General features: G+C 40.8%; 3 protein-coding genes across 5 annotated transcripts; 2 read left to right on the plus strand and 1 right to left on the minus strand.

Annotated features, from left to right (window-relative positions):
• The first annotated feature begins 6,905 nt into the window (after positions 1 to 6,905).
• On the plus strand, positions 6,906 to 10,286 carry hikeshi (heat shock protein nuclear import factor hikeshi). 3 transcript variants are annotated; one of them, XM_083684778.1, is made up of 5 exons: positions 6,911 to 7,163; positions 7,502 to 7,739; positions 8,351 to 8,502; positions 8,650 to 8,768; positions 9,489 to 10,286. In XM_083684778.1, exons 1-5 carry the CDS (start codon positions 7,134 to 7,136, stop codon positions 9,541 to 9,543), a joined length of 594 nt encoding a protein of 197 aa, XP_083540904.1. In that variant the 5' UTR covers positions 6,911 to 7,133; the 3' UTR covers positions 9,544 to 10,286. The 3 variants fall into 3 exon arrangements, with proteins under 3 accessions (XP_083540905.1, XP_083540904.1, XP_083540903.1); XM_083684779.1 differs by having other exon boundaries at positions 6,906 to 7,739; positions 8,716 to 8,768; XM_083684777.1 differs by having other exon boundaries at positions 6,913 to 7,739.
• Positions 10,287 to 10,394: 108 nt separating this feature from the next.
• Positions 10,395 to 16,304, minus strand: eed (embryonic ectoderm development). Its single transcript, XM_083685383.1, has 12 exons — positions 16,180 to 16,304; positions 14,456 to 14,608; positions 14,146 to 14,238; positions 13,621 to 13,686; positions 13,303 to 13,428; positions 12,970 to 13,051; positions 12,581 to 12,672; positions 12,363 to 12,496; positions 12,122 to 12,224; positions 11,840 to 11,998; positions 11,269 to 11,342; positions 10,395 to 11,092 (listed from the first exon to the last, which is right to left on the minus strand). The coding sequence occupies exons 1-12, from the start codon at positions 16,279 to 16,281 to the stop codon at positions 10,966 to 10,968; spliced, it is 1,311 nt and encodes a 436-aa protein (XP_083541509.1). The 5' UTR covers positions 16,282 to 16,304; the 3' UTR covers positions 10,395 to 10,965.
• A 2,960-nt stretch (positions 16,305 to 19,264) lies between these two features.
• On the plus strand, positions 19,265 to 26,070 carry nfkbiz (nuclear factor of kappa light polypeptide gene enhancer in B-cells inhibitor, zeta). Its single transcript, XM_083685287.1, has 10 exons — positions 19,265 to 19,522; positions 19,979 to 20,088; positions 20,689 to 21,020; positions 21,264 to 21,369; positions 21,661 to 21,807; positions 22,885 to 22,948; positions 23,700 to 23,869; positions 23,979 to 24,089; positions 24,285 to 24,452; positions 24,792 to 26,070. Exons 1-10 carry the CDS (start codon positions 19,312 to 19,314, stop codon positions 24,843 to 24,845), a joined length of 1,473 nt encoding a protein of 490 aa, XP_083541413.1. The 5' UTR covers positions 19,265 to 19,311; the 3' UTR covers positions 24,846 to 26,070.

Consider the following 26,070-nt stretch of genomic DNA (forward strand, 5'->3'; position numbering starts at 1 on the left):
ACTTCTATGGCAAAATAAAAGCTATGCATAGGCTAATGCTTCTTTGTAGATTAATCTCAGCTCACCCAGATCTCATAAACTGGCGTCCTCCTCCGTTAAAAGGTACCAGCAGGTGGCCGTAGGCTATTAGGCCCGTAAATAAGGCAGCAAGTCATCTTTTTTTTTTTTTAGGCCTACACCAGCGTGTCAATGTATGTGATAGATGTAGGTTTCACTATAGAGACAGGGGGATGTGGATGCCATTTTTGAAAAATGGCTTCAAAGTTAAAGACATTAATTAAATGGAACAAAACAATCAACAACTAGACAAATAAGTCCCAGAAGAAACTTGCAAAGTCATATTTTGATAGTGGAAAAGGTTTAAAGATGTTTTGATAGATGGGAAGTTGAAAGAAAGTGAAATAGTCATTATGGCAGTGGATAAAGTTAGAGATGGTTTGGTTGGTTGGTTGGTTGGATGGATAGAATGTTAGATAGATAGATACAGTGCTGCTTGAAGGTTTGTGAACACTACGGGGATAGTAATTATTTTTGCATAAAATCTTAAAATTAACTTATAAAATCTTTAACTAAACCCCAATTTGTAATAAAGACATTCCACATAAAGGACACAAACAAAAAATATGATATATTTTCATTGTTTATTTAGCGAACGTTAGTCAACAGACTTCAGTCAATAGCTTGTGGCACCTCCATTAGCAGCGATAACTTGGAGTAAACGTCGCGTAAAGCCACTAATCAGTCTCTGACATCTGTTTTGAAGGATATTTGCCCACTCCTTACAGAACTCAGCCAATTGAGTGAGGTTTGAGGGGTGTCTGGCATGAACTGCCCGCTTCAGGTCCTGCCACAGCATCTCGATTGGATTTAGGTCAGACTTCCCTCGACCTACAACGCCACCTGCTTCCAGACAGGTCGGTGTGGAGTAATAATGTACTGAAATAGAATCTAATGTAACCATTAAAATATGTGGTTCCGGGCGGGTCTGTGTGGTGTAATGATGTTCTGAAGTAAAATATAACTAATGAAATGACATCAAAGGTAACTAACAGAATGACTTATGGTTGTTTAATGTTGAAATGTGTTTTACGTGTTGGTGTTAGAATATAATCAAGTTTTGTTTTATGGTTAAAATTGGAATGTAAGTTTGGTAGGGAAAGAGAGAGAAAGAGGAACCTGACAAGGCCAAGAGAGGGTTGCTAAGCAGGTTGCTAAGCAGAAGAAGTCGCAGTCCGTTTTATTGGCAACTTTTATGAGGTACATGTGTGCATCCTGCAGAATATGTGCATCCTGCAGAAGTGTGTGTGAATCCTGCAGAATGTGTGCAAAATGCAGAAGGTACTGTCCAGAGGAAGGTATGCCCAAGTATGATGTGGTAGAAGAAAGAAGTCTGATAGGTTAAAGGTGCTCCACCTACCAGGAGGAGTCCAGGTCTGGAGGATAGGTATAAAATGGGATGACAAGAGCATCTCAACGGGCATTTCCATAAGACCCCGAAGAGGATGGATCTCTAAAAGACCAGGAGGTCTTAGCCCTATCGAGGTATCCATGACTAAAGTTCTCTCCGGGGAGAATTTACACTAGGAGGCTCCCAGCCTGAAGGCCGTTGGTATCAGAGTAGGCTCCCTCTTAGCTACCTTGAGTCTTAGTCCTCGCTCTATCAGCACTCTGCATCGCCCGTAGCTGTTAGTAGTTGGGACTTTGGTAAGAGGCTGCCTGGAGACTTAGCCCTCGCTCTATCAGTAGTTGGCATTGCCCATAACTGTTAGTGGTTGGGACTTTGTTAAAAGGCTCGCTGGAGGTTAAGTGACCGCGTCACTTGGAAGGGGAAGCGAGAGTCGTCAAAGTCCCTCGGCTGAGGGCACGGTGCTACTCCAGAGTCATCAAAGTCCCTCGGCTGAGGGCACGGTGCTACTCCAGAGTCATCAAGCTGGGTGACCGCTTCACTTGGAAAGGGATGCGAGTCTGAGTCATCGAGCTGGGCTGATAGAGGAACTGAGAGTATTTGACAGGCGCACATTAATGCTGGATGGGGCCTCTCTAAATTCATATCAAGTCGGAATAGGGGTAAGGTTTTATTTCTTTTCATATTTTATTTCTTTTAAATTGTCATGCTGTAATGCTTAAAGCTTGAATAAAGTACAAATCTGTATTTAAAGTAAAATAAGTAATGTAGTTTTTGTTAGGAAGGTTAGTTATAAATGAAACTGTCACCTAAAGTTGAATTATCCTCCTTGTTAATTGTAAAAAGTTAGATTTCACTGCGCATATTACATCATAGGATCTAAATGGTTATTCTAGCCTCCTTCTTTAAATATCTCCTTTGGATGAATTGTCCTCATCGATAAATTAAATTCCTGCGACCACACCAACTGGCACTCATATAAGAAGAGAGCTGTCGTTAACTATAGGGGCTTTTATAAGTTATGTTCCTTGGTGGGTCACTTATGGTTCGTAGCTTAAAAAGAGGAAGCAGGGGAAACTATAGGAAGTAGACAGTTAACAGCAGGGTGAATCTATTCGCCACTATCCTAAGCAGATTTTTAGACCCTTTAGGCTGAAGATCAAACCTGTTGGATGGAGGGCTAGTCCGGGGCTCCTGTACAGGGCCTATTGCTGGGAGACAAAACCAACATATGGAATTGGTAAATATAAAGCTGTTATATCAGATAAAAAAGACTGGTTCTGATTAAATAAAGATTTCATGGTAAAAACTAAAAAAATCGATAATTTCACAAGGGGTTCACATACTTTCAAGCAGCACTGTATATAGGATGAGCCAGGGGTACTTCAGTGGAGTGGGTAGTGGGTTGGTTGGTTGAGTGGTTGAGAATGGTAGAGTTGGTTGGTTGAGTGGTTGAGAGTGGTGTCAGTGGGATAGAACTGGTAGCCATGAGAGTACATTTTTGTGTAATCATTCTAAGAATATGTTCTGCAGGTCTCCTGTTGTTTTTATTCAAGAGTTGAACAGTGAAAGATGGTTGTGCATGAAAATCCCAGTAGATCAGCATTTCTGAAATACTCAGACCAATCTGGCACCAACAACCATACCATGTTCAAAGTCACTTAAAATCACCTTTCTTCCCCATTCTGATGCTCGGTTTGAACTTCAGCAGGTCATCTTGACCATGTCTACATGTCTAAATGCATTGAGTTGCTGCCATGTGATTGGCTGATTAGATATTTGCGTTCATTGTTTATTTAACGAACGATAGTCAACAGACTTAGTGGCAGTCAATAGCTTGTGGCACCTCCATTAGCAGCGATAACAAGCAGTTGAACAGGTGTACCTAATAAAGTGGCCGGTGAGTGCATATAATATATGCCATATTTAGCTGATGCTTTTATCCAAAGCGACTTACATTTCAGTGAGTGCATACACTTCAGTATATATGGTCCCAGCAGGAATCAAACCCACAACCTAAGCTTTGTTAGTGCCATGCTCTACCAACTGACCCATAGAGGACCACCTAATAATAATAATAATAATAAGTATGTCACAGAACAATAGTTGAACTTGCTTAAGCTAGCCCCCCTAATAAGTATGTTGAAGAACAACAGTTGGACTTGCTGAAGCAAGCCCACCTAATAATAAGTATGTTGAAGAACAATAAAGCAAGCCTCAACATTACGTTATTGGGAGCAGTTGACCTAATATGTGACCCATTCCCATTCACTCCATTGAAATAAGAATGCTATTCTAATCGCAGAACCAAACTGGACATATTTTGTGAAGATGAGCTTTAATTGTAAATACATCAACTAAAGAGGGCAAAATAAACTAAAGAAATGTGATTATGCATTACATCATTATGATGATTATGATAACAACTGACCCTTGTGTCCATCTCCAATAATAGGGGAAAAAACTGCAACATCAATGTAGCCTAATATCAAGGTAAAAGACTCACATTTCATTCATAGCCAGTCTAATGAACAAATCATCATAATAGATTGACTGATTATGATAAGGCAAGCCAAAGATGACAATAGTGGAAATAATCAATCAATTTTCATCTATTCAAATTACATTGCAGCCCTAGTCAACACAGGTGAGTGTTTTGACTAACTGAGGGGGTAGGTCAGCTTACAAGTGTAAGTTAGAATATGCCTTTCCATTTTCTGTCTGATACTGCTTATTCAAGGGGTATTATCATGTGTTCTCCCTCTTGTGAATATCCATGTGCTTTTTAAGAGTTCCATTGGTACCAAAGCATTTGCCGCAATCGTTGCAGCGAAATGGTCTCTCTTTTGTGTGGACTCTCTGGTGCACTCTTAGGTTGCCTGCGGAGACGAAGCCTTTTCCACACAACGAACATATACATGGTCTCTCTCCTGTGTGACTCCTCATGTGCATTATCAGGCTTCCCTTCGCTCTGAAGCATCTGCCACATTCTTTGCAGCAAAATGGTTTCTCCTCTGAGTGAATCATCATATGCTGCTTAATTTTTTCCTTATGAGTAAAGCATTTGCCACACTCTTTACAATTGAATGGTTTCTCTCCGGTGTGATTTTTCTGGTGGCGTTTTAGATGATTTGATGCAAAGAAAGACTTTTCACACAAAGAACACTTATGAGGCCTCTCTCCTGTGTGTATCCTCTCGTGTGCCGTCAGGTGCTGCCTCTGGGTGAAGCATTTGCCACATTCGCTGCAGCTATATGGTTTCTCCCCTGTGTGAACTCTTTGATGGCACACTAAAGAAGAATCGTTAATAAAACATTTTCTGCAAACAGAACACTGAAATGGTTTCTCTCCTGTGTGGCGCATCATATGCTCTATCAGTCTGTCCTTGCGGGCAAAAGATCTGCCACATTCTTCGCAAACATGTGGCTTGTCCCCAGTGTGTATCTGCATATGCTTTTTCCGGGTTCCTGTCTGACTGAAACATTTTCCACATACGTTGCATTGAAATGGTTTCTCCCCTGTGTGACTTCTCATGTGCTTTTTTAAATCGCTCTTTGTGATAAATCCTTTACTACATACAGAACACCTATGTGGTTTCTCTCCTGCACCAATCCTAAATGCCACTTTCAGCTGACTAGTTTCTTTGCCCTCCCTACAGATTTGATTTAATATGGTTTCCCCGCTCTGTGGCTTCTCTGGTGCTCTTTTATTTTGTTCTTTCTTTACCTGTATTCGCTTTGTGCGTAGTGTCTTTAATTCTCTCTTACCCTCTCCAGGTACAGTTTGGCGAAGGTGGAAATGTGAGGGCTGGAGTGAGTGTGGCTGTTCTTGCCCCTGAGTGATTCTAAGCTCATGTTCCTCCTCTTTTTGTGTGAGGTCTGAGTCATCCAGTCCCAGATTGTGGCTCCACTCCTGCTCCCAATGCTGTTGCTTAGATGGAACTCCTGCTTCACAGACAGAAAGAGTAAGCAGCTTGATATCTAGAGAGAATGAAGGAGCAAATGAAATCAATTCAAGAAACAAACATGTTGACATCATAGCTAGGCTTGCATTAGTAGTAAACTTGTTACTGTACTTTGTGTCACAATGCAATGGAGTGGAGTGTAGTTAACCAATCAAACAGTAACTGCAGTAAGGTCTACCTTTACCTTTGTTTCAAACACGCTAGTGTGAAAGTACAAACAACACAGGGCAAACAGTAGCAGGCCTGGCGAACTACATTGAGTAGTTAATAGCTATTTACTTTTGTTTTACCATGCTGTGATCTGCAGTTACTGTTGTTTCCTTTGGTAGCAGGTAAAACAACTGATGGTTAAGTGTACAAACCTGCTCGATGTAACTTTATCTGGGGCATGAAAACGAAATCCAACAGCCTCCCTAATCGGTTGTCCTTTTTTCCTTGGTTTTCTGCTATCGTTTTTTTCACGGAATCGGATATCACATGATTCGGTTGTTTAGACATTTTGAAAACTGAGCTATAGATCACATTGCATGGAAAAGGCTTACAAATCTGCTACTTTAAAACTCTTGATCCTGCATCTTCGATGTAAACATCACCCTGCCCGCCAACATCTCACGTGTGAAGCCACCTCAGGAATACGTCACTTCCGGGGCACGCTTTCCCAACAAAAACGTGCGCGCGCACACAATTGAACCGCTTGTCTCTACACACGGTCGCCGCTCACCGTGGCTCGTGTGGAAGCGCCTCAACTTTCATCTTTTGGCGCCTCGAGCCGTGTGCCAACGTGCACTGGAAGCGGCGCCGCTCGCGGGAGCGAGCACCACGAACCGCGCCGCTTGGCAATCCGCTTGCGTTTTGCCGCTATTACCATTGAAAGTCTATGAGACCTTCGCGGCTGCTGCTGCCCGTGGGCAAGCACCAAAAGAGTGGGTACGCGTGATTTGCCTAGACAGCACACGCACAGTGAGCGAGCGCCGACGAGCGTCCACATGGATGAAATGTGCTTTTGACTGACCATAATTGTAAGATGAAGACTGAGCATGTATCTACATTTTGACATAATGTATAATATTGCAGTGATCAATAGTGACACATCTCTGATCTTTTTTTTTTTACTGGTAGCCAAGAGACAAACTGTAATCATCTGCTTGTCTCAGTGTTACTATTCATGTGAAACATAAGAGGAGCAATGATTTGTACAGTACACATGAAAATAAGTGTGTACGTGAGTACATATCAAAATATGTGTGTACTTGACATGCGTATAGGCCTACTCCATCCAGTCTTCCATGTCTAAATACAATCAATAAAAAAGCTATTTCAAAACGGTGTTAGATGGCTTTCAGTTTGAGGTTAGAGTAGATTTAAATCAACCGTAAGAACTTGTGTAAAAAAACTTTATTTTATAGTTGTGGTTTATGACTTGTATTGTATGTGGACTGGAGTTGTCACAAAAACAAAGAAAAATGAAGAAAATGAAGTAAAAACCATCAATATATTTTTTAGTAGAATTATTCATATTTTCCATCGTTTTAGTCTTCACAATTCATTTACAGTATACAAAGATAGTATTATTGTATAGAGGTTCGCGCTCTTATGTTGAAGGATGCGCAAAAAATCATGACCTGGAAGTGGCTGGTTTTATGTTATGGTTGGAAAGCTCTATCGTGTGCACAGAAAACGAACTTAGTTTGTGTCTAGTGGCTACCATGCACGCAATTATATAGGTTAACAGTGTCTGAAGTTTATAAGCTGTATCGACTGAAAATGTTTGGGTGCTTGGTCGCCGGTAGATTGGTAAGCATGAAATGAAATGAAGCTAAATACTTGCTTGCTAGCATGTAGCGCACAACATTAAATTATAGGATTTTTTTGTTGTCAATATGGGGTCATGAAATTATCCCAAGTGAGTTCTTGACCTCGGTAGAACAATATCTGTTAAACAGGCAGGACATAAACCATGTGTTATTTGCCTAGCCATGTGCATCCATGCTAGTGTAGTAGCTAGTCTTGTTCTCCGTATTGACATATTTGTACAGTGAAGTACTTCCTGCGTCGTTTTCCATGCATTTTTCTCGTTTCATGAAATGGAATCCGAAATTGTAGGTGTAACAACTGTTCTTCACATAATTCAGGTCCAGACAGACGCAGTGCAAATTTCCAGTGACAAGTTCGTCTTCAATTTACCAGACTATGAGAATGTAAACCATTTGGTGGTCTTCATGCTGGGCACAGTACCTTTCCCTGCAGGGATGGGTGGGGCTGTCTACTTTTCCTTTCCAGACTCTATCGGTGGACAGGTGTGGCAGCTCCTGGGCTTCATCACCAATGACAAACCAAGTGCCATCTTTAAAATATCCGGTTTAAAAGCCGGTGAGTATGACAACGTTAACCATGAGGAAGTCACATGCTAATAGTACTAGATGACGATGACCCAGGCATCTGTTGTGCGCAAGGAATTACATTCCATAAGTGCAGCATTAATTATTCAAAACATTATTTGTTTACAAAATAAACAATGTAAACAAAAACAAGCAATACAATAATATATCCTTATTCCTTTGGTTATTAGGAGTTACAACTCTGGTTGTGTAATAAAGGTATGTAGAAGTCGAATTAATCATAATCATGGATTATATTTAATTTTTTGAAATTACTCAAACTTACTCAATGATAGTTGCTTTAAGGGACATTTCAGTCAGTTTCCATATCCTATGTCTGATATTTAGGGTTGTCAACTCTCACTTATCTGTGTGACACTCATGCTTTTACTTGGAACCCCACCTCCAAGATATCATGATTAGACTGAAGGGGTGACTGACTATGAAGTACCTCCCTGAATTTTTGGAAAATATTTCCTCTCCGATCACAGAGATGCAATGGGATCTGACCAGGCTTTGAGTAACTCGCAAATCATATAATTTGTGTGAACTATTGCTTTACTCTATCACTGAAGTTACTGAGTTGATATGTTTGTGTTTTAGGTGAGGGTGGGGAACATCCATTTGGAATGATGGCAGCACCACAGGCTGCCTCCATGGCTCAAGTAGGTGTGTCTATTGAGGCTTTGGATCAGCTGGCTCAGCAGACACCTGTATCAAGTGCCATTGTGTCGTCTGTCGACTCCTTCACGCAGGTTAGAACCAGAGTCATTGGAAACCGCAGTTATGTTGTGCACCAAATACAAAAGCTCCTTTGGACAAAGGAGCAAATGTCAAGTAGGCTTTTATGCCACAGGATTCCATCATGTAACTCAATTCTGTCTCCCTCTTCCTCTCCACAGTTCACTCAGAAGATGCTGGACAGTTTGTATAATTTCTCCTCATCTTTTGCTGTATCCCAATCACAGATGACACCAAACCCCTCAGAGATGTTCGTCCCTGCCAGTTCTATACTCAAATGGTAAAAAAAAAGAAAAGACAAATCAGTGTTATAGCATTCAGGCATCTGATTGAATATTAGACTGTATTTATTGGACCGGCTCATGCAACACTATTGAGATAGTATGTTATTAAAACAGTGGGAAAGTAGAGAGGTAACCAACTAAAGGGATAAAAAAACATGTTATGATCACTTATGGATGATCAAAACACAGAACTGCATTCCACTTTGTGTTCAATTCAACACTGAGTACGTTTACATGCACGCTAAGAATCCAATATTACCCGGGATATGGCAATACTCAGAATAGGGCATGAGTCAATTAAACACCTTATTCTGGTTGTGTTACCCTGAATAAGGCCTTAATCAGAGTAAGCATACTTTGAGTACACATGCTCTGAATATAACATGGAATATCATGTTGTGATTTATGATAGGACTATTCAGACATGTAGGAATACATCTTATTCCAAATTCCTCCTTTTTTTTGGAAGTAAACACAGACCTCGCATTTCTATAGCGATGATGCAGTTGCATGCGAAATGATGATAGTTCAAGACGGAATCCATTACGGATTGACCAGAAATACACATGAAAATGGAATTCGGGTAAACTTCCCCTTATTCGGAGTAAGGGCAATAATCAGTATTATGTGCATGTAAATGTAGTCACTATCACAACCATTCAAATGAGTGTTGGTGTTGCTGGAAAGTAATGGATGTGTTTGATATCCTTCCCCAGGTATGAGAACTTCCAGAGACGCATAGCCCAGAACCCTAATTTCTGGAAGACTTGAGGTTCCACCATTGAAGCAGTGGATCACAAAGTGGCATGAACATAGAGACAAAGAGTTGTTTTTCTGCACTTCATTGTCCAGAAGGCCATTCCATAAAGTGGTCTTAATGAGTTGAAAAGTGAACTTCTGTGAAATTTGAATCAACTCGTGTAGAGATCTGGCAGAAATGTCCTGCTACAGGAAACACGACTCCATCTCTAATTTGCACCTAAATTCTGGCTTTCTAAAATCTGGTGTCAAGGTCTAGAACTGGCCTTCATGTGCCTATTTTACATTGAATTTGTTCACAAGGATATGCACGTATTTGTCGCTATTGGAAAACGTTTTCATAATTTTCATTGTAGCCAGAGGGCAGCAAAGCACACAGCTACATGCTTCACCTTTAATACAATTCAGACAAATCCATAAACCACTAAAGTTTGTTTGATCCTAACTGTTTTATGCCAAGTTAAGGGTATAATCCATAGTTAGTTTTTCATCCCATCTGAGGGCTGAAGAAATGTGACCTCTCAAATTCATAGACAGAGCTCTCTTGTTGAAACAATCGGCCTCTACTGGTAGGAAGCAGCTACTTAACTTGAGTTTTCTATGTATACATGGCTTTGTTTATAACTTTTTGCCAGGAGATGACATTCAAAAGATGCAATAAAGAACAGAGATCTGTATGTACTTTTGCCAAATTTGCCTGTATGTTGCAAAACAAAATGTCCTAATGGATAATAAAGTATTGTATTCTAACATTACCAGATAGCTGTCTTGAAATGAGAATATCGCTTGTACAGTAAGCTACAGACCATTTTTCATTTGTACTTTGCCACCACCTTTAGAAAATGCTACAAGGCAAGTTTAGAAAAATAGGTTTTATTAAAGCCTGCCAAAAGTGCCTGCCAAAAGCAAGGTGTAACCAAAATGCAAGTGGGAGATAAAAACAAAAGTTGTGAGAACCCAGGAAGTATGGGGAGCTGGATAATTACTCACTTAAAAGGCACAGGGGACCACAGTGTAACACAACATAACCAGAGCAGACCTAGGAACAGATGCAAAAGTGTTTACAATTTAAAATCCCCATTCAGGAGTTTGAAATAGCTTCATTTTTGTGAAATAAATAACAGCCACCTTGGCTGAGAGATTAACATCTAAGAACAAGGCATATTTAATAACAGACCATATATTCACTTTTAAATGTTGCATCTGTTTCTATGCCTGTTCTTGGCATGTGATGACAACACTTTGGTTCACTGGACTGGTGTAAGAGATATGGCTGAGAGTCCTTTTAACCTATACTTCGCCAATCAATTACTTGTAGATCCATGAGGGGGGAGTGAGCAAGTACACACTTCAAAAGAAGGGTGGGGAAAAAGTTAACACATACACCAGACACTCATCCATGAGACGGGGTACTGGTGCTCATTGCCAACATCATCAACGTAGCCGGTCCCAGCGCCAGATTGAAGCATCATCGCAGACCGCAATCAAGATACTGCTGTCACGGCTGAAGCTAGTTTGCCTGATGGCTGAGGTACATCTGGGGAGGGTGAGAGTGGTGCACCTAAAGAATAGAGAACAGAGGATGGTATTCACAAGGGAAATCCAATTACTCTACGGAAGTATGCGTGAGCTGCAATTTGTGTAACACGGGTACCCTGCGTGCCTTGAGCACCCTCTAGGATTTCCATAGAACTGTGGTACAGGCCCTTCAAAGAGTTGAATTGGTGGGAGACTTACTTTGCTTTGTGCGGGTCCTCCACCTCAAGGTCCCACACGTATAGTTTCCCCACCTGGTTTCCCAGAGCCAGCATCTAGACAAACAAAGAAAACACAATTAATGATATACTACAAACAATCCGTAGACCTCTTAATGTGGAGAGATTCAATCATTTAGTAAATGCATGCAAATAAAATGCCTGTCTGCAAGTTAATAGGCTTATAGCGGCCATGTTGCTACACGTCCCTAGGTACTGTGTTTAACAAATTTGGCGGCAATCGGTCCAAGACATTTAAAAGACCACAACATTTAGAAGCTCAGAAAATCACAAGAACATCTGTCTTCATCACACATTACACCCTTGAACGTAATAAAATAAGTTTAATGTACAGTCATGCTATGCAGGCGTGCTTGTACCCCGTTTATGGCTGCTTGCAGTTCTATTGTATTGCTATTTTTTTAATCTAAATTTGATTTATGTTGTCTGTTACATGTGTTTTCCCTTTTAATATACTGTGTTGCGATCTTAAATGCACTTCAAACAAAGTCTGATTTGATTTTACAACTACAGACAAGTTAATACAATCTTACTTTCTGCCAGAAGTCCATGGAAAAGCGCATGTACCAAATGTCACACTGACTATATTCAAAGCGACCAAGGATTGTGACATTTGACTCATTTGGTTTGATGCGGTCAATGTCGTCTTCCATCTTCCCTGGTTTCCAACACACAATGGCATTCTCACAGGACTGGTGAGACAGAGGTATGGGGTCAGTAAATAGCATTTGCAAAAATCTAGTTTATGTGTTGGTATACCGCATGCAAGAAATGCATGGCTTTATGTAGCAATGACAATTCACCCTCATTCTTACCTTGGACAGAATTAGATCTCCCAACCAGCGTACACAGTCCACATAGTTTCTATGGATGTCTCTCGTAGAGAAGTCAGGGAAGTGAATCTTCTGGGAGACAAACCTGTAAGAAGACAGTATCATCTATTAAAAGGAGGGTTCACTCAAAATACAAATGAACACAATTGTTCCCCTATGAAGGGAGGCAACGGGTAATAGTCTTGGGACATGGACGTGTACTGCTCAAAATCAGTCTTTTCACCTGTTGGTCTTAGAGGGGTTGTACTCATAAGATCCATGAATGGCTTTCTGCATCCTCTCGGAGTTGATTCTCCAGAGCTTCAGAGAGTGGTCCATTCCACATGACATTATCTTCTCCCCAAGCAGGTCAAAGTCCTTGGAGAGAAAAATCGATTTTTTATTTCATCAGCAAAATCTCTTATTTCTATTCAAGGAAACCCATTGATATACTGTACTTACAGCGCTGAGGACTTCATCTCGATGACCTTCTACTCCCCCAAATATAGCCACGAGCGTATCCGTCTGGATGTTCCATAGACGAAGGGCATGATCTGAAGAAGCATACATGAGCAGATGAGCTATTCACAAGCACAAACATACAAATAATGTGTGGCTTAATTGTGTCATTTTGTAAAATGGTGTAAATATTGATTGATATTTATTTATTTATTTTTTCACATTTCCTGCGAGAATTGGAATGCAAGAGGGAGAAAAACAGTGGGACCGTAGTACAGAACAGCCAAACCCAGAGATTCAAACCTTTAGGGGAAAATACATGTGCATGAGGCGGTCGTGACATAACCGCTGACCACACTCTAGCATGCTATGGTGACTTCTAGTAGTTGTACCTTTGCTGACAGATAGCAGGAGGTTTGGGTCTCTTGGGTGGAACTTGAGCTCATTGATGGCATTCCCGTGACCCACGTAGTGCTGCATTACAGACAAACTGATTCAGAGAGCTGGCAAATCACCTGATATCAGAAAACTATTGTACTTTGACAGCTATGGCCTTTAACAACACAAAGGATAACACTGGATAATGTAATAACTTTTCATAATGTTATCTGTTGGGGGGGGGGGGGGGGGGGGGGTGAATGAGGGTTGAGCAGAAGACATTTCAGCTGTGTTACAGATGAGCAAAGTACTATTCCAGTCTTCTACTGAGCAAGGGGTTCATCTACCTTGATGCACTGCATTGTGATGTGATTTATGACCCGAATTATGCCACGAGACCCAGCTACAGCCAGGAGAGGATGACTTGTGCTTGTGTCAAAGGTCCAGGCACAAGTGTAGAAGTTCTCATCTGCCTGAAGGCAACCATAGTCAAGGGGTAACATGCACAATTCAGGGCTCTGATTCTACCTCAGAGCAGTGGATAGCCAGTCAGTACATGGAAATTGAAAGATACACATCAATTTCTTCAGTTGCTAGGTTTTTAGTTTTTTCTTTCTTTCTTTTTCTGGCCAGTTACAAACATTTTCAGCAAGTGGGAAGGATACGTCTGCATCCACATAAGACTGCAGAAGTCTGATCTCTCCTTGAGAATGGCACTCGTACAGCGTAACCTGGCAAACAAATTTCACCACAGTTAGCAGTAGACAACAGCAGTGACAACAGACGTTTTTCAACCTTTTCAACTGGCTAATGGCTGACTTTGTGCATTGGTGTTGGTTATCAAGAACACCTACATTTTAAATGCAATATTGTAGTTGACAATGTAGGAGTTGTATTGCCTTCATATTCTGGTATTTTAGGTACTTTATTACAATATATAGTTAGCAATTGTATATAGGTACAATCTACTACGCTGTCAGACGTTTACTCACAAGACAAATTTACACAATTCTCAACATAACCTGCATAATGACTCCTTAATGCATCAATAGTGCCCACAACAAATGTTAATACATGTATGTAGCATGATGATTCTCAAGTTGGATGTCAAAGTGGCATCTTGACAGGACAGTGTTACAAAACCTATATTGTTAAATGAAAACTGGGCCAGAAACAGACAAACTACTTACTCTATTGCTCCCCACTGTAGCAAACACCAAGGGGTCCCCCTCTTTACTGTGCCAGTTAAACTGAACACCAAACAATGGCTGGCCATGATCCTCCTGTGGAAATCACCAAATGAATTAGTACAACTAAACTCAGCTGTTCACAACTTACTAGACAAGTCGAATGTGTACATGTTAAGGGCTCTATTTTTACACCTTAGATACGATGGTTGAACAATGGTCAGCAGCATTAATGCGTTTCCACGCGCTCTAACAAAAGCCTTTGAAGCCTAATGTTGGCAAATGGTGTTTCTTTGCTGCCATTAGTACTCACCCTTAGGCTGTTGACACACTTGAAGGAATATTTGCACTTCTTAGACTTCCATTTGCCTTTGCCCCAGCTCTTCCTGCCTGGAGCGTTGGCTGTGTTGGTGGGTGTGTCTGGACGCTCGACATTCGTCCCGCTCTCAATGCTGACAGCATCATCCTATAAAATCAGATGGTTAGCAATGACATGAAATCGTTCAGCACTCCATGTCACTTGTTGAGTAGTTTATAAATAAACAGGGAGATGCTTACAAACTAATAACTACATATATCCTGGATGAGAACAGATGACACAGCTCATCTGGCTGTCTGTTCTCAATAATACAATCTGTTTTTGTACACAATTTGCGGTTTACTGCATCTGACATTTGAGATAAATCAGCAGAACACATACTATATGCATCAAAGTTACGTGACTCAAATTATCTGCCGTTTTATTTCTAGCTTTAGAGGAGAGCCGTACATGTTGACTAAACTCACAACTGTTCTAAACTCACAATTCTCCTTTAAAATCAAATTTCCGTGTCTCACACCGGGCCGCAGTACTGACACCAACGGTGGTCAAAAGGTTGGTACATTTACTTCTGCCGACCATTGGTGGCAGCACTGTACCTGCTTCAAGACTCAAATGTTCTGCCCGTTCAGTGTTTTTTTTGAATGCCCTAATAACGGACAGGCTAGGCTATAGCCTAGTACCTTCAAAGATGGGACACGTTGTCACAATTGGTAAAGTCAGGTTCATGTTACTAAACCCATTCTGCCAGACTATCAAGCTAGCGATTGAGTCTTGTCTGTGGGGCATAGATTTGACTAGTGTTCTAATATACAGTAGCTAGCTCATGGGATGCCATTGACCACTACAGATGTTGTACAGATGCCCCATGTCATGTCAAAAGTAGTACTATTATTTGCATGTTAAAATTAATTTGTCATTCGCCATTGTTTTAGTATATTGATTATGATATATGATTAGCTATAAAATGAATAAGCTAGCTAAGAAAGAACCAACGGAAAACAAAGAGAAAGGCCCGGGGAGATATGTGTTGGCTAGCTGAATCAGTGTAGGCCTAATTGCTAAATACAATGGCATATGCAATTCCATGGAACAGTATCATTATCAAACACAGGAAAAGCTACGCCTTCAGTAGTTAGGTGTAGCTAACTACTTAGCTATATTTCGATTGTAAATCTAACTGGCGTGGGTTGCTGCCTCGTGAAGGAATTGAATGACATCTACGATCATATTAATACAGTAGTTAGTCAGCTTTGGGTAACGTAGCGAACAGGAACATTACATTTTTGTTCCAGAGATTAGTCTGACCCCTCTCACCAACTCCACAACACAATAATCTACATCTAGCTAGCCTAATAGCCCCGTAAACGAGACTCAAGCACTGTTCTGTGCTTGCTTGAGAGTAGCTACGGGAATGCTAGTCTTTCTTGCCAGACCCATGGCCATGGGGCTCCACTATGGGTGGATAGAGACTACTGGCCGTAACTCATCCAATTGAAGCCTGGTTGTGAGTGCAGCAGACAGAACCAAAGCCGAATACAAATGTAGAAAATCTCTGCCAGAACGTTTGACATCCTACTACTGAAGAAGTAAGCATTGGCATCACAGCCACATTAGCCTGCCGCTTGAAACTTTTGTGGCTAGGCTTTGGATGAAGATGTGCACGGACGATGAGTCCAACATCCTAAAACAAACATTTGAAAATGGTGTTCACTTACGTTCTCATCTCCTGAGAGATCAGGATTACTGTTCTCATCACTACTTAATTTCTGTTTTTTTGTCGGCATCTGATTTCCCGCTTCGGTAGCGGTCTCAGACATGTTGCTTCTTCTTCTTTCTTCACAAGCCACCGACATTAACGAATCACTTCCGTGTCAAGTTCTCCGTGTGATGAACATCCTTCAGAATAAGAGTCGGCGGACATTTGCAAGCAAGGTTAGATAGATCAGATTTACTACTAGGTAGGCCTACTTTGTCGGAAAGTTAATTGGTTGTGCTCTCGCAACCACGACGACACCGCAATAGAGATGTTCTGCTATGCCATAGCCCAGGGGTCGGCAACCTTGGACTTATCGACAAACTCTTTTTGATCTGTTTTCAATAAAGTTATCATGTTATGCAGCCTGAAGTTGCTGTCATTATGTGGTTTTCAGATCCATTCAAAGAGAGGATTCATGAACTTCTTCAAGCAACAGGACCAGAACAGGGCCTACATCCCAGACGGGAAGAAAGTGAATGACAAGAATGAGAGAGGGAAGAAAAAGGAGTGCTGCTAAAAATTAAAAAAAATAATCATTTTTCTATTTTGTCAAACCCTCTCCACCAGCCCCCCCCCCCCCAAAAAAAAATAAACCATTTGATTATCTCCTAAACACCAAACACATAATTTACTTTTAGACTTTTTCCACTGTGTTTATAATCCACCCACTCTCATTCAAGTTCACTTTGTTCTAGCTCAGTGAAACAATATACAATAATGAAACAATCAATATATCACAAGCAAGTAGGCTAATCATTTCTATTTTTAAAAAGGTGCCACATTGCTAGTGAAAGGGTGGAAAACAATTGTTACTTAATATTTGTGATTGTATTTATTATTAGGTAAAGTGCAGGTCCATCACAAGTGGGGAATGTTGGGAAGTGCAATGTTATTTTAACGTTGCCTCTCCCACTCTCCCTTCAGTTTGAGACACCTGTGGCAGAATCATTTAGTTCACTCACATAATCAGTCAGTGCTTTGCGGAACATACAAATCTGAATTCATCTCGATGTATTACAATTGCGCAACGGCGGGAGCGAAGCGCATGAAGAAACGCATGCCCTAATATCTGGACTGCTTCGCAATTATTTTAGTTGAGTAGATTCTGGGGTTACAAAAGATTGCTAATGGGTTATTAGATTAGGATAGCAGTCTGTTGTATTGTAGCATACAGTAGCGTACGTCTACTGTGCGTAGGCCTACTTAGTAAACAGCGGTGAAGCAATGTACACAATGGAATGGCTATATACAATGGCAATGACAGGTTGACAGTACAGATAACCTCAGAGTTGTTTTATCGGGTCCAACGGGTGCACTCGGGTAAATCAGCTGTACGCCTTGACATTTACCTGAGACCAGATCATTTCATGCTTTTCACTCAGCCCCCTTCACCCCTCTCACACCATTTTAGGCAGTACCCCCTCGCAAAATATACTTCCTACGTCCATGGCTCTAGCCCTAAACCCTAACTTTCGAGGACAATTTGTTGTCAACTGGTTTAGATATTTCGACTATAGACCTATTCTATCGATTTTAAAAGTATTCCTTATGTGTTTATTTAAAATGTAAAATTAGGCCTACGTGTTTTTATTTTTTTTAAATGTAAGGAGGTAGCCTAGTATTTATTTATTTTTAATTAAATTTAAAGAGCCCGTCACCATGCACCCTCATGGAAGACAACTTTTTTTAATCTATATTACAAGATTCCTGTAATCACCATTTATACTTATCACCGGACCAAATATGCAAGGCTTTGCAACAATAATTTGTATAATAACAATATATACGCTGTATATGATAATACATATAACAGCAAAAATGAATGAACGCTCTTAATAAGGAACATTATAGGCTACAGATTTTAATTTTTGTTATTACTTATCGATATTACTCTTCATATAACACATCTAATAGGTCTGCCACATTTTCTTGCCAATAACCACAGGGTGGCAACAAACACCAACTATATAGGTTTAGGCCTATAGTTTGCTGCTTCTTGAAATTGGTTCCAGAATATTGTTCACTAAATGTAGCCATTCATTTGTTATATATCTAATTTATAGCTATTTTAGCCCACTGTCACGCCCCCTCGGAGGAGGACAACGTTGTTTACATATCCATACTAGGCTACACTATTGAGAAAAAAATGTATTTTCTTTAGACACATTAGCCTATTTTCCTGAAAATTATTCATTTTTGTTTAGAGAGAAATAGTTTTAGAACATATGCATTATTATGTTTATTATGGTTATTATATTTTCTATCCCGCCACCACTCGCCCTCACCCCGAGGAAGAGTTGTACAGTCTTATTGCGGCAGGCAGAAAAGATCTCCAAAAGCGCTCCTTAGTGCAACGTGGTTGTAATAGTCTGTTGCAGAAGGAACTTCTTTGCTCTGCTACAGTGTCATGTAGGGGATGGGAGGGATTGTCCTTGACGTCCAGGAGTTTGGTCCTCATCCTCCTGTTGGCCACCTTCTCCACAGTGTCCATGGGTGACACCGAGGACAGAACCAGCTTTCCTAATAAGCTTGTTCAGCCTCTTGGTGTCACCTTCCTTGATGCTGCCCCCCCAGCATACCACCGCGTACAGCACTGCGCTGGCCACCACTGACTGGTATAACATGTTCAGTAGAGTCCTGCACACGCCAAAAGACCTGAGCCTCAGGAAATAAAGCCGGCTCTGGCCCTTCTTGTACAGGGTATCTACTCATAATTAGCAGTGATTTGTCTGTTTGGGAGAAAACGGTTCAAACTCACACAGTAATAATATCCAAATTAAGACATGTCATTCAGTCAGCCTCTTCTACCCAGACACACAGAGTCGCATAGAGCGACCGAATCAGCAGGCCCTTAACCTTGGCCAATACAGCATTTATAGCCATATGGGCTAGCTCTAAAGATGCACATTGGATTCACTGCAAACCAAGCTGCTATCATTCATGGTGACAGTGACGACAACCGCCTCCCTCCACCCACCCCGTGTCGTCACGATCAGCCGACCTGTTGCACAAATCGAGCGGACTTTGTACGCACTTCAGTCGCGTATGCCCAGACGAAATCACACGAAACTTGGATAGGTCTTTTAACAACATGATAATCGATAGAATAACTGACAGTCTGTATCCTGTGAATCCAATGGATAGCCTCATGACGAGCCCTATGTATTTGGAGAACTTTTGCCTGAATTCTTCACCAGATGAGTCCGACGACTACTCCTGTTCGTCAAACGAGATGGAAACAAGCTGGAGCAATGCTTGTGATTTCTCAACTCACCCAGGAGCCAACCACGGAAGTGAAAACGGTAAATGACATGAACCAGTTTTAATTGTGAAAACAGTGTTATAAAAGTAATAAAAGTTGTTGTATTTTCCCTAAATTCAGTATGCCTATTCAGAGTTCTGGACGAAAATATTTGACTGTTTATTGAGAACAGGGTAGGAGCTAATATTGACTTTTTAAATGAAAATAAATGATCTTATTTGTTATTAAATGGAGCATAACCACTTTATCTAACCTTTAAATACTTGGTTTTCCTGGTGTTTGCACTGTAGAACGATCAATACGTTTTTTCTTTTTATGGAAAACGAAAGTACTCAAATTGAAATGGCCTGAAAATGAATTTTCCCATGGGGATTAATAAAGTTCTACTCTATACTCTACTCCATGAAGCGGTCAACCGTGGGGTTGTGTGCACAAAAACCGGCTATGGGATTAATGTCTTACATATTCTCACCAGTCATGTTTATACCTTTTGCAGAGTTTTCCATGAGTGGCTCGGTGCCAATTGCGCTTTTCCAAGGTGTGCGGGTGAAGAACACAGTGAAACAGCTCATAATGCAGAAGCGCGTTTGCAACCAGAATATACAGGTAAATATATATTTTTTGTGCACAGGCTGCACGCGGTCTGATTTCCCACACGTTGCACTATGAAGGTTATGAATGTTATTTAAACTTTTATGAATGTGTTATGAATGTTTTATGTACGCAAACTTCAAATACAGTGTTACCAAACAATATAAGGCTATTAAGTATCTAAGAAAGCAAAAACAAAAGTTTTGCCTGCCTGGCATTATCGACTGGAGCTAAGATAACTGTAAAATCAGGAACAATTGTTAAAGAAGTGGAACACCCCTTTAAAGGCAAAACCTCTCCCAAAAAAAAGGCCCACGTCTGTGAATTACAGTTCCTTGTTACATAAAAAAAAATCCACCCTAGTACAAAACTGTAGGATTAGTTCGAGCTACCTACATAGTGCAGTCAGGAATTTAGGGCGTTCCCTGCCAGGGTCAGATCCAAGTGACTCAAGTCTGAATGACAGATGTTCTTCTGAGGTTGACATAACTTTTATGCATGCATTAGTGTGTCTGTGTAGATTGATGATCACATTGGTAGTGGAAAATAAGATAGAGTACATTTCTATTTAGAGTGAACTATAGCTTAACTTGGTGTCATACACTCCTGTTTCAGAATTTGAGTTCTTCTGAGGGAAGCACCCTGGACATTGGCAACTTCGCACTTGGATTTGCGTCTACGAAAGCAAAGTGTGTTCAAGAGAACAGATCAAGAGCCAGCCCTCATCCGATAAGCAAGTCTGCCCAAATGAATCCTAGCATCACCAACTATTCTCCCCTTTGCCCTGAAAACCCTCATGTCTGCCAGCCTCCCACAACCCAGCCACCAAACAGTGCTCTACCACTGACTCAGATGTCCTTCTTTCAATGGCAAATACAACAAGAAGAGGAGAGGTTGGCAGGTCTTGTCCCTGAGTTGCTCATTGCACAAGATGGAGACGGGGACACGTGAGTAATGAGTGTTCATCAACATGTCTTACTTTTGATTGGTTGCTTTGATCACTTGAAAATAATTATACAGACATAACTCTAAAAATGGCGCTGGAGTTATGTCTGTATAATTTTTTTTTTTATTCGTCATATTATTTTTTAACTTCTTTGTATTACATTTCAGAAAAATGCGAACTTTCATGGACATTAGTGTTGCTGGTCACTGTACTACTTATCCAGCTTGTTTCTTGTGGTTGGCAGATTCCTCCATGTAGCTGTGGCGCAGGGCAGAAGAGCTGTAGCCTTTGTGCTTGCCCGTAAGATGGCAGACATTGGCATGCTGGATATAAAGGAACACAATGGTCAGGTATGCACACTTTATTCACACATATGTTCAGTAGGTACACAACAGGAGGCAAGGTTTTGAAACGGAGGATGTATTACCTGACTTTGTCCAATGTCCAGTTCTAAATGGCCCTACACCTAGTAGATCTGAAAGGATATATATCAGCTATATGGTTATAACTCTACCTTTCCCTCACACACACCTGGAGGGCTAGGGCAAGGGGGCCAGTTTGGATTTGGGCACGAGTGTGCCATACTCACAGTTGTAATCATGATCTGTGACAAAGGAATGTTGTTCTTGTTTTTTATCCAGAGTGCCCTTCAGGTCGGCGTTGCAGCCAATCAACACCTGATTGTTCAGGACCTGTTGGCTCTGGGTGCACAGGTGAACACAGCTGACTGCTGGGGACGCTCGGTTTTGCATGTGTGTGTAGAGAAGGGCCATACTCTCACTCTTCAGGTTAGCCCATTCCTACACTTTCACATGATGGTGTGTTTGTGTGTGTGTGTGTGTGTGTGTCATAATTAAATACAATTTGCATCCAGATAAACAACGCACAAGGGCATTTCATTTCACTCACAGAGGTTTACTTTTCCGTAAGAGGCAGGTTGAAAGCGACCAAATGATAACATTGTTGATGAGATGCCAACATTCATGCATCATTTCAGAGGAAAAGTTGGCATGTCACACTTTAACAGTGCACGTGTACCTGCTTATGTGAATCTCTGTGAATGCAGTAATGGTCTCTCACATTTTCAGTGGCTGTTTTTGCCAGTAGTAGTTGAGTTACCTGTTGAGTTACGTATAAACAGGCAATAACATTGAGAACATAGTTCACAGTTAATGTTTGAACGACTGGCAATGTGTTTGCCATGAACTCTAATCAAAAGGTCGTCTGTTGTAGAACCAGTTAGAAGGGGATTTTCTCCCAGTTATTTTCTGAGGCAAGGGCCTGTGATTGGCTGCTGTTATGAGGAAGTTCTGATACTGATGAGGAAGCACTCATTTAAGCCTAAGGCAAACATTCCAACATTCTAAGAGCGATACCTGGGGACATACAGTATTGCCAACAATAAAAAGCAATTTTCCAGGGCTGATAGTTTCTTAAAGTACAATAACAAATCGTTTCTGAACTGCACAGCTGTTTTCACTCATAGTATTTGTTTTAATTTGTTTTCTTCTTCTTATAATTAATCTAGTTTATTTAACAGTTTTTATTAATTTGCTGTAATGTTTTGATCATATCCCCTTTGATTTCTTTCTGTTATTATGTTTGTACTAAGTATTGTATTAAGTGCTTATTGAATGGCACTCTTATTGAATGGCACTCTGCCACATTGTATCAAAGGTGCTATATAAGTTTATTATTATGATAATTTCTTACAGTATCTGTCATTAATGATGTTTTATTCTGTGCAATAGACATTTGTGCATTCACACCAGTACATGTTGGAGTGGAAATCAAACCTTTCTGCCACAGTACACACATTAGACCCCCATTTTTAGTTTATTTTTCAATAATGTTTCTTCCCGTAGACCATCCATAAAGTCCTAAAAGGTGGAGGGAAGCAGGTGAATGTTGAAGCAGTGAACTTTGATGGTGAGTGCTTTTAAGACCCGGCAAGGACATCCTCAGGCAATTGCCGTGACCACTAGCATCAGGCTAGCATATCTGTGCTTTGAGTGTCAATGGGTTAGTGTGCAAGGTATGCGATTTGTGAAATTAGAAGACATTTTGTGTAGTCACATTTCACGAAATATGGCAAAACAATTCTTCACAATGAAAATCATGTGTACTGAAATGGTTTATGTTCTGCAATAAAATAGGTCTGTCTCTCCTTAAACTTACTCGTGACATGGTTTAAGCAAGAATGCAACTCATTCGCAATTTGCATTTACCTAGAGACAAGCACAACATTCCTTTGTCACGAGTTTAGGTAAAACAAAAGTGTCCTCTAAACCACAGGTGCTGAAGACACAACAATCACAGCTACGCAGCTGTCAGTCTTAATTCTGTACATGTCGCAGTTGGGTTTAGACAGCAGCACTATGCTAAGCTAGCTGACACAGCAATAGTCTCACTGTTATTAGTGAACCAGCCAGAGTTGCTCAAAACAGACTTGCAGCGTGTCTCATATTTGCAGTACCCTCTGTGTATGTACAGTATTTGGAGAGTGAAGCCAATGTTTTGTACAGAACGTTGCAGATAGAGATGTCGGTCCCACATTACCATTTGGCAAATAGTAGCACCAAACCTCTACTAAAGTCATTTAAGTCTGTGCTTGGCTTTGACTTTTGTCCTGTGATTGTGACTAATGATATGTGACCAATGTCCTTCTGCCTTTCCTCAGGCCAAACACCACTTCAGACAGCAGTCCTATCACACAATGCTGTGGTTCAGGAGATAGACCGCATGACAAATCCCTATTCACCCCAAAAAATGGAGCTGGTGCAAAGGAGGAAAATGCTCGGAGAGTGTGTTACCACTTTGTTGCTCATGGGAGCCTCCTATGGGACAAAGGTGAGCTCACAAACAGGGGGGCTTAAATCAATTGTGTACACGCACGCACGCACACACACACACAGTCAGATTTTGACCAGTGTACTGTGTCTGTGTCCTGTCCTAACAGGATCTTAAAAGTGGGTACACCTCACTGCACCTGGCCTCCCGGGAGGCGAATGTGGAGCTGTTGCGACTCTTCTTAGACCAGCCTGACTCTCTATCTGTTGTCAATGTCAAGGTAAGCTACCTGAGGTGGAAATATGGTGGTGCTATGGTGATAAACCCTTTATTCATCTTGCAGTTGGTGGTGTGTATTATTTGATTGACCTGAATGAGAACGGTGCATGGTGGTCAGGCATTATATGATATTTCAAAACTGTTCCCATTTTCTCATGGGTCATCAGGTAATTAAACCCTGTTATGCCTCTAACAGGCATTCAGTGGAAACACAGCACTGCACATGGTCAGTGCTCTGCATGGTCATGTAGCTCAGGTGGATGCCGTGAAGCTGCTAATGAGGAGAGGTGCTGATCCCAGCTCCAAGAACATGGATAATGAGCTGCCTGCCCAGGTGGTTCCTGAAGGCCTTGTGGGAGATCAGGTCAATATTCCCATGTCATGTATATTTATTTTGTGACATTGAACAACGCTCATGAATAAGCATATAGTGATCACATCCGTACAGCACAATTAGGTCACCATAACCAGGGCCCAGTTTTTTCAAAACAGGTCACACACTGCCAAATATTCAGGAGCATATGGGACATTTGGGTCACAATTTACAAGCCCTTGTCTCACCCCTAATAGCAGTTATTGTAACTGTTGTGTTCTGTACCGTACCGTAGTACTCAGGCCACAGTGTGGGAACCAAACACATGTAACTCAACAGTAGATTGCAGTGTAAATTGTATTGTAATGGTGAGCCTCTCTTTTCTTTTAGGTTCGGCAAATCCTGAAGGGGAAACACTTCCTTGCCCGATCTGCACCCCTGTAGGTGCAGGTGGTGATGTTCAGAAACGCTGTCAGTCAGACAGTCCAGTTTATGTAAAAAATCATTTGCCATCATGAGGCAGATGCCAGTTGTTTCAATGAAACTATTTGTTGTTCACTACAATGTAGTGCATTTTGAGGTAAAACAGGGATTTGAGATTCCTTTTCTTTCCTGAGGGTAGGAAGGTGTTTTCACATTAGGCCTATGCCATTTCCCCCTGGGTGGAGCCACAGGTTCATTCACCCTGTTGTTCCCCTTGTTCATCTGAGGGTTACATTACATCTGACTCACAGTCGCTTTCGCTTACGCCTGATTGTTAACACTCCCCCACATTTTTTAATTACAGTTTTGCCCCAGGCAAAAAAGCCAGTGTGAAAACCCCTTCAGTGGAATGAGGATCTCCATATAGTAAGGGAATGAGTATTTGTATTACAGAGTTTTGGGATTGAGGAAAAGTACTTAGTGTGCTTGAATTAATAGTTAATTTCCGAACCCTAAATTTAACCTTCTCCCAATATGTGTTTTCATCATAATCTGTATGAACTATGAATTGTTATACTGTATCCTCTTATTCATAGTACTTGGGGCTATCAGTAGAATTGTTTGGGGGATAACCCTTAATTTTACAGCCTGGTGTTAAACTGGTACTTGATCACAAAATATTGGGTAAAATTGATAATTGCATATTCATTATTACTCACTGTTTCTATTAGATTCACTGACACAGGCAAAACTGTGACAAGTAGTACCATGTAGTACACTGATGTACTATAACTTTTGTTACCACATAGTTTCTTAGTATATATTCGGTCCGCTATAACAGGGCTGTAAAATAAAGGGTTTCCAAAAAAAAAGTGTGAGAGTTTTAAACATGTATCATTGCGATAATGCTAAGAGCTGTAGCCATGGAACACACGGTGCCTTGAGGCATTTCAACAGTCATGCACGCAGTTATGTTTTTGCACCGTCTTGTCCATACATCAAATACTCGGTTAACTGTCATAATTCTATCCAAACAAATGAACTAGCTAAAGTTAAAATCAGATGGTACAATATGTGATCTGCTATTGTTTGTTTTGTTCTATGTTGCATGGGTTGAATTACATTATTAAACAGCCTGCAATGTATTGATTATGCTACCCAATGTAATCCCATTCATATGTTTTGATAACGAACTGTTTATAAATATAATATTACTGCTATCTTCATAAATGCTTTTAAGTTCAAA

The sequence above is a fragment of the Argentina silus genome (genome assembly GCF_951799395.1).
Source record: "Argentina silus genome assembly, chromosome: 14".
In the NCBI taxonomy this organism is placed as follows: domain Eukaryota; kingdom Metazoa; phylum Chordata; class Actinopteri; order Argentiniformes; family Argentinidae; genus Argentina; species Argentina silus.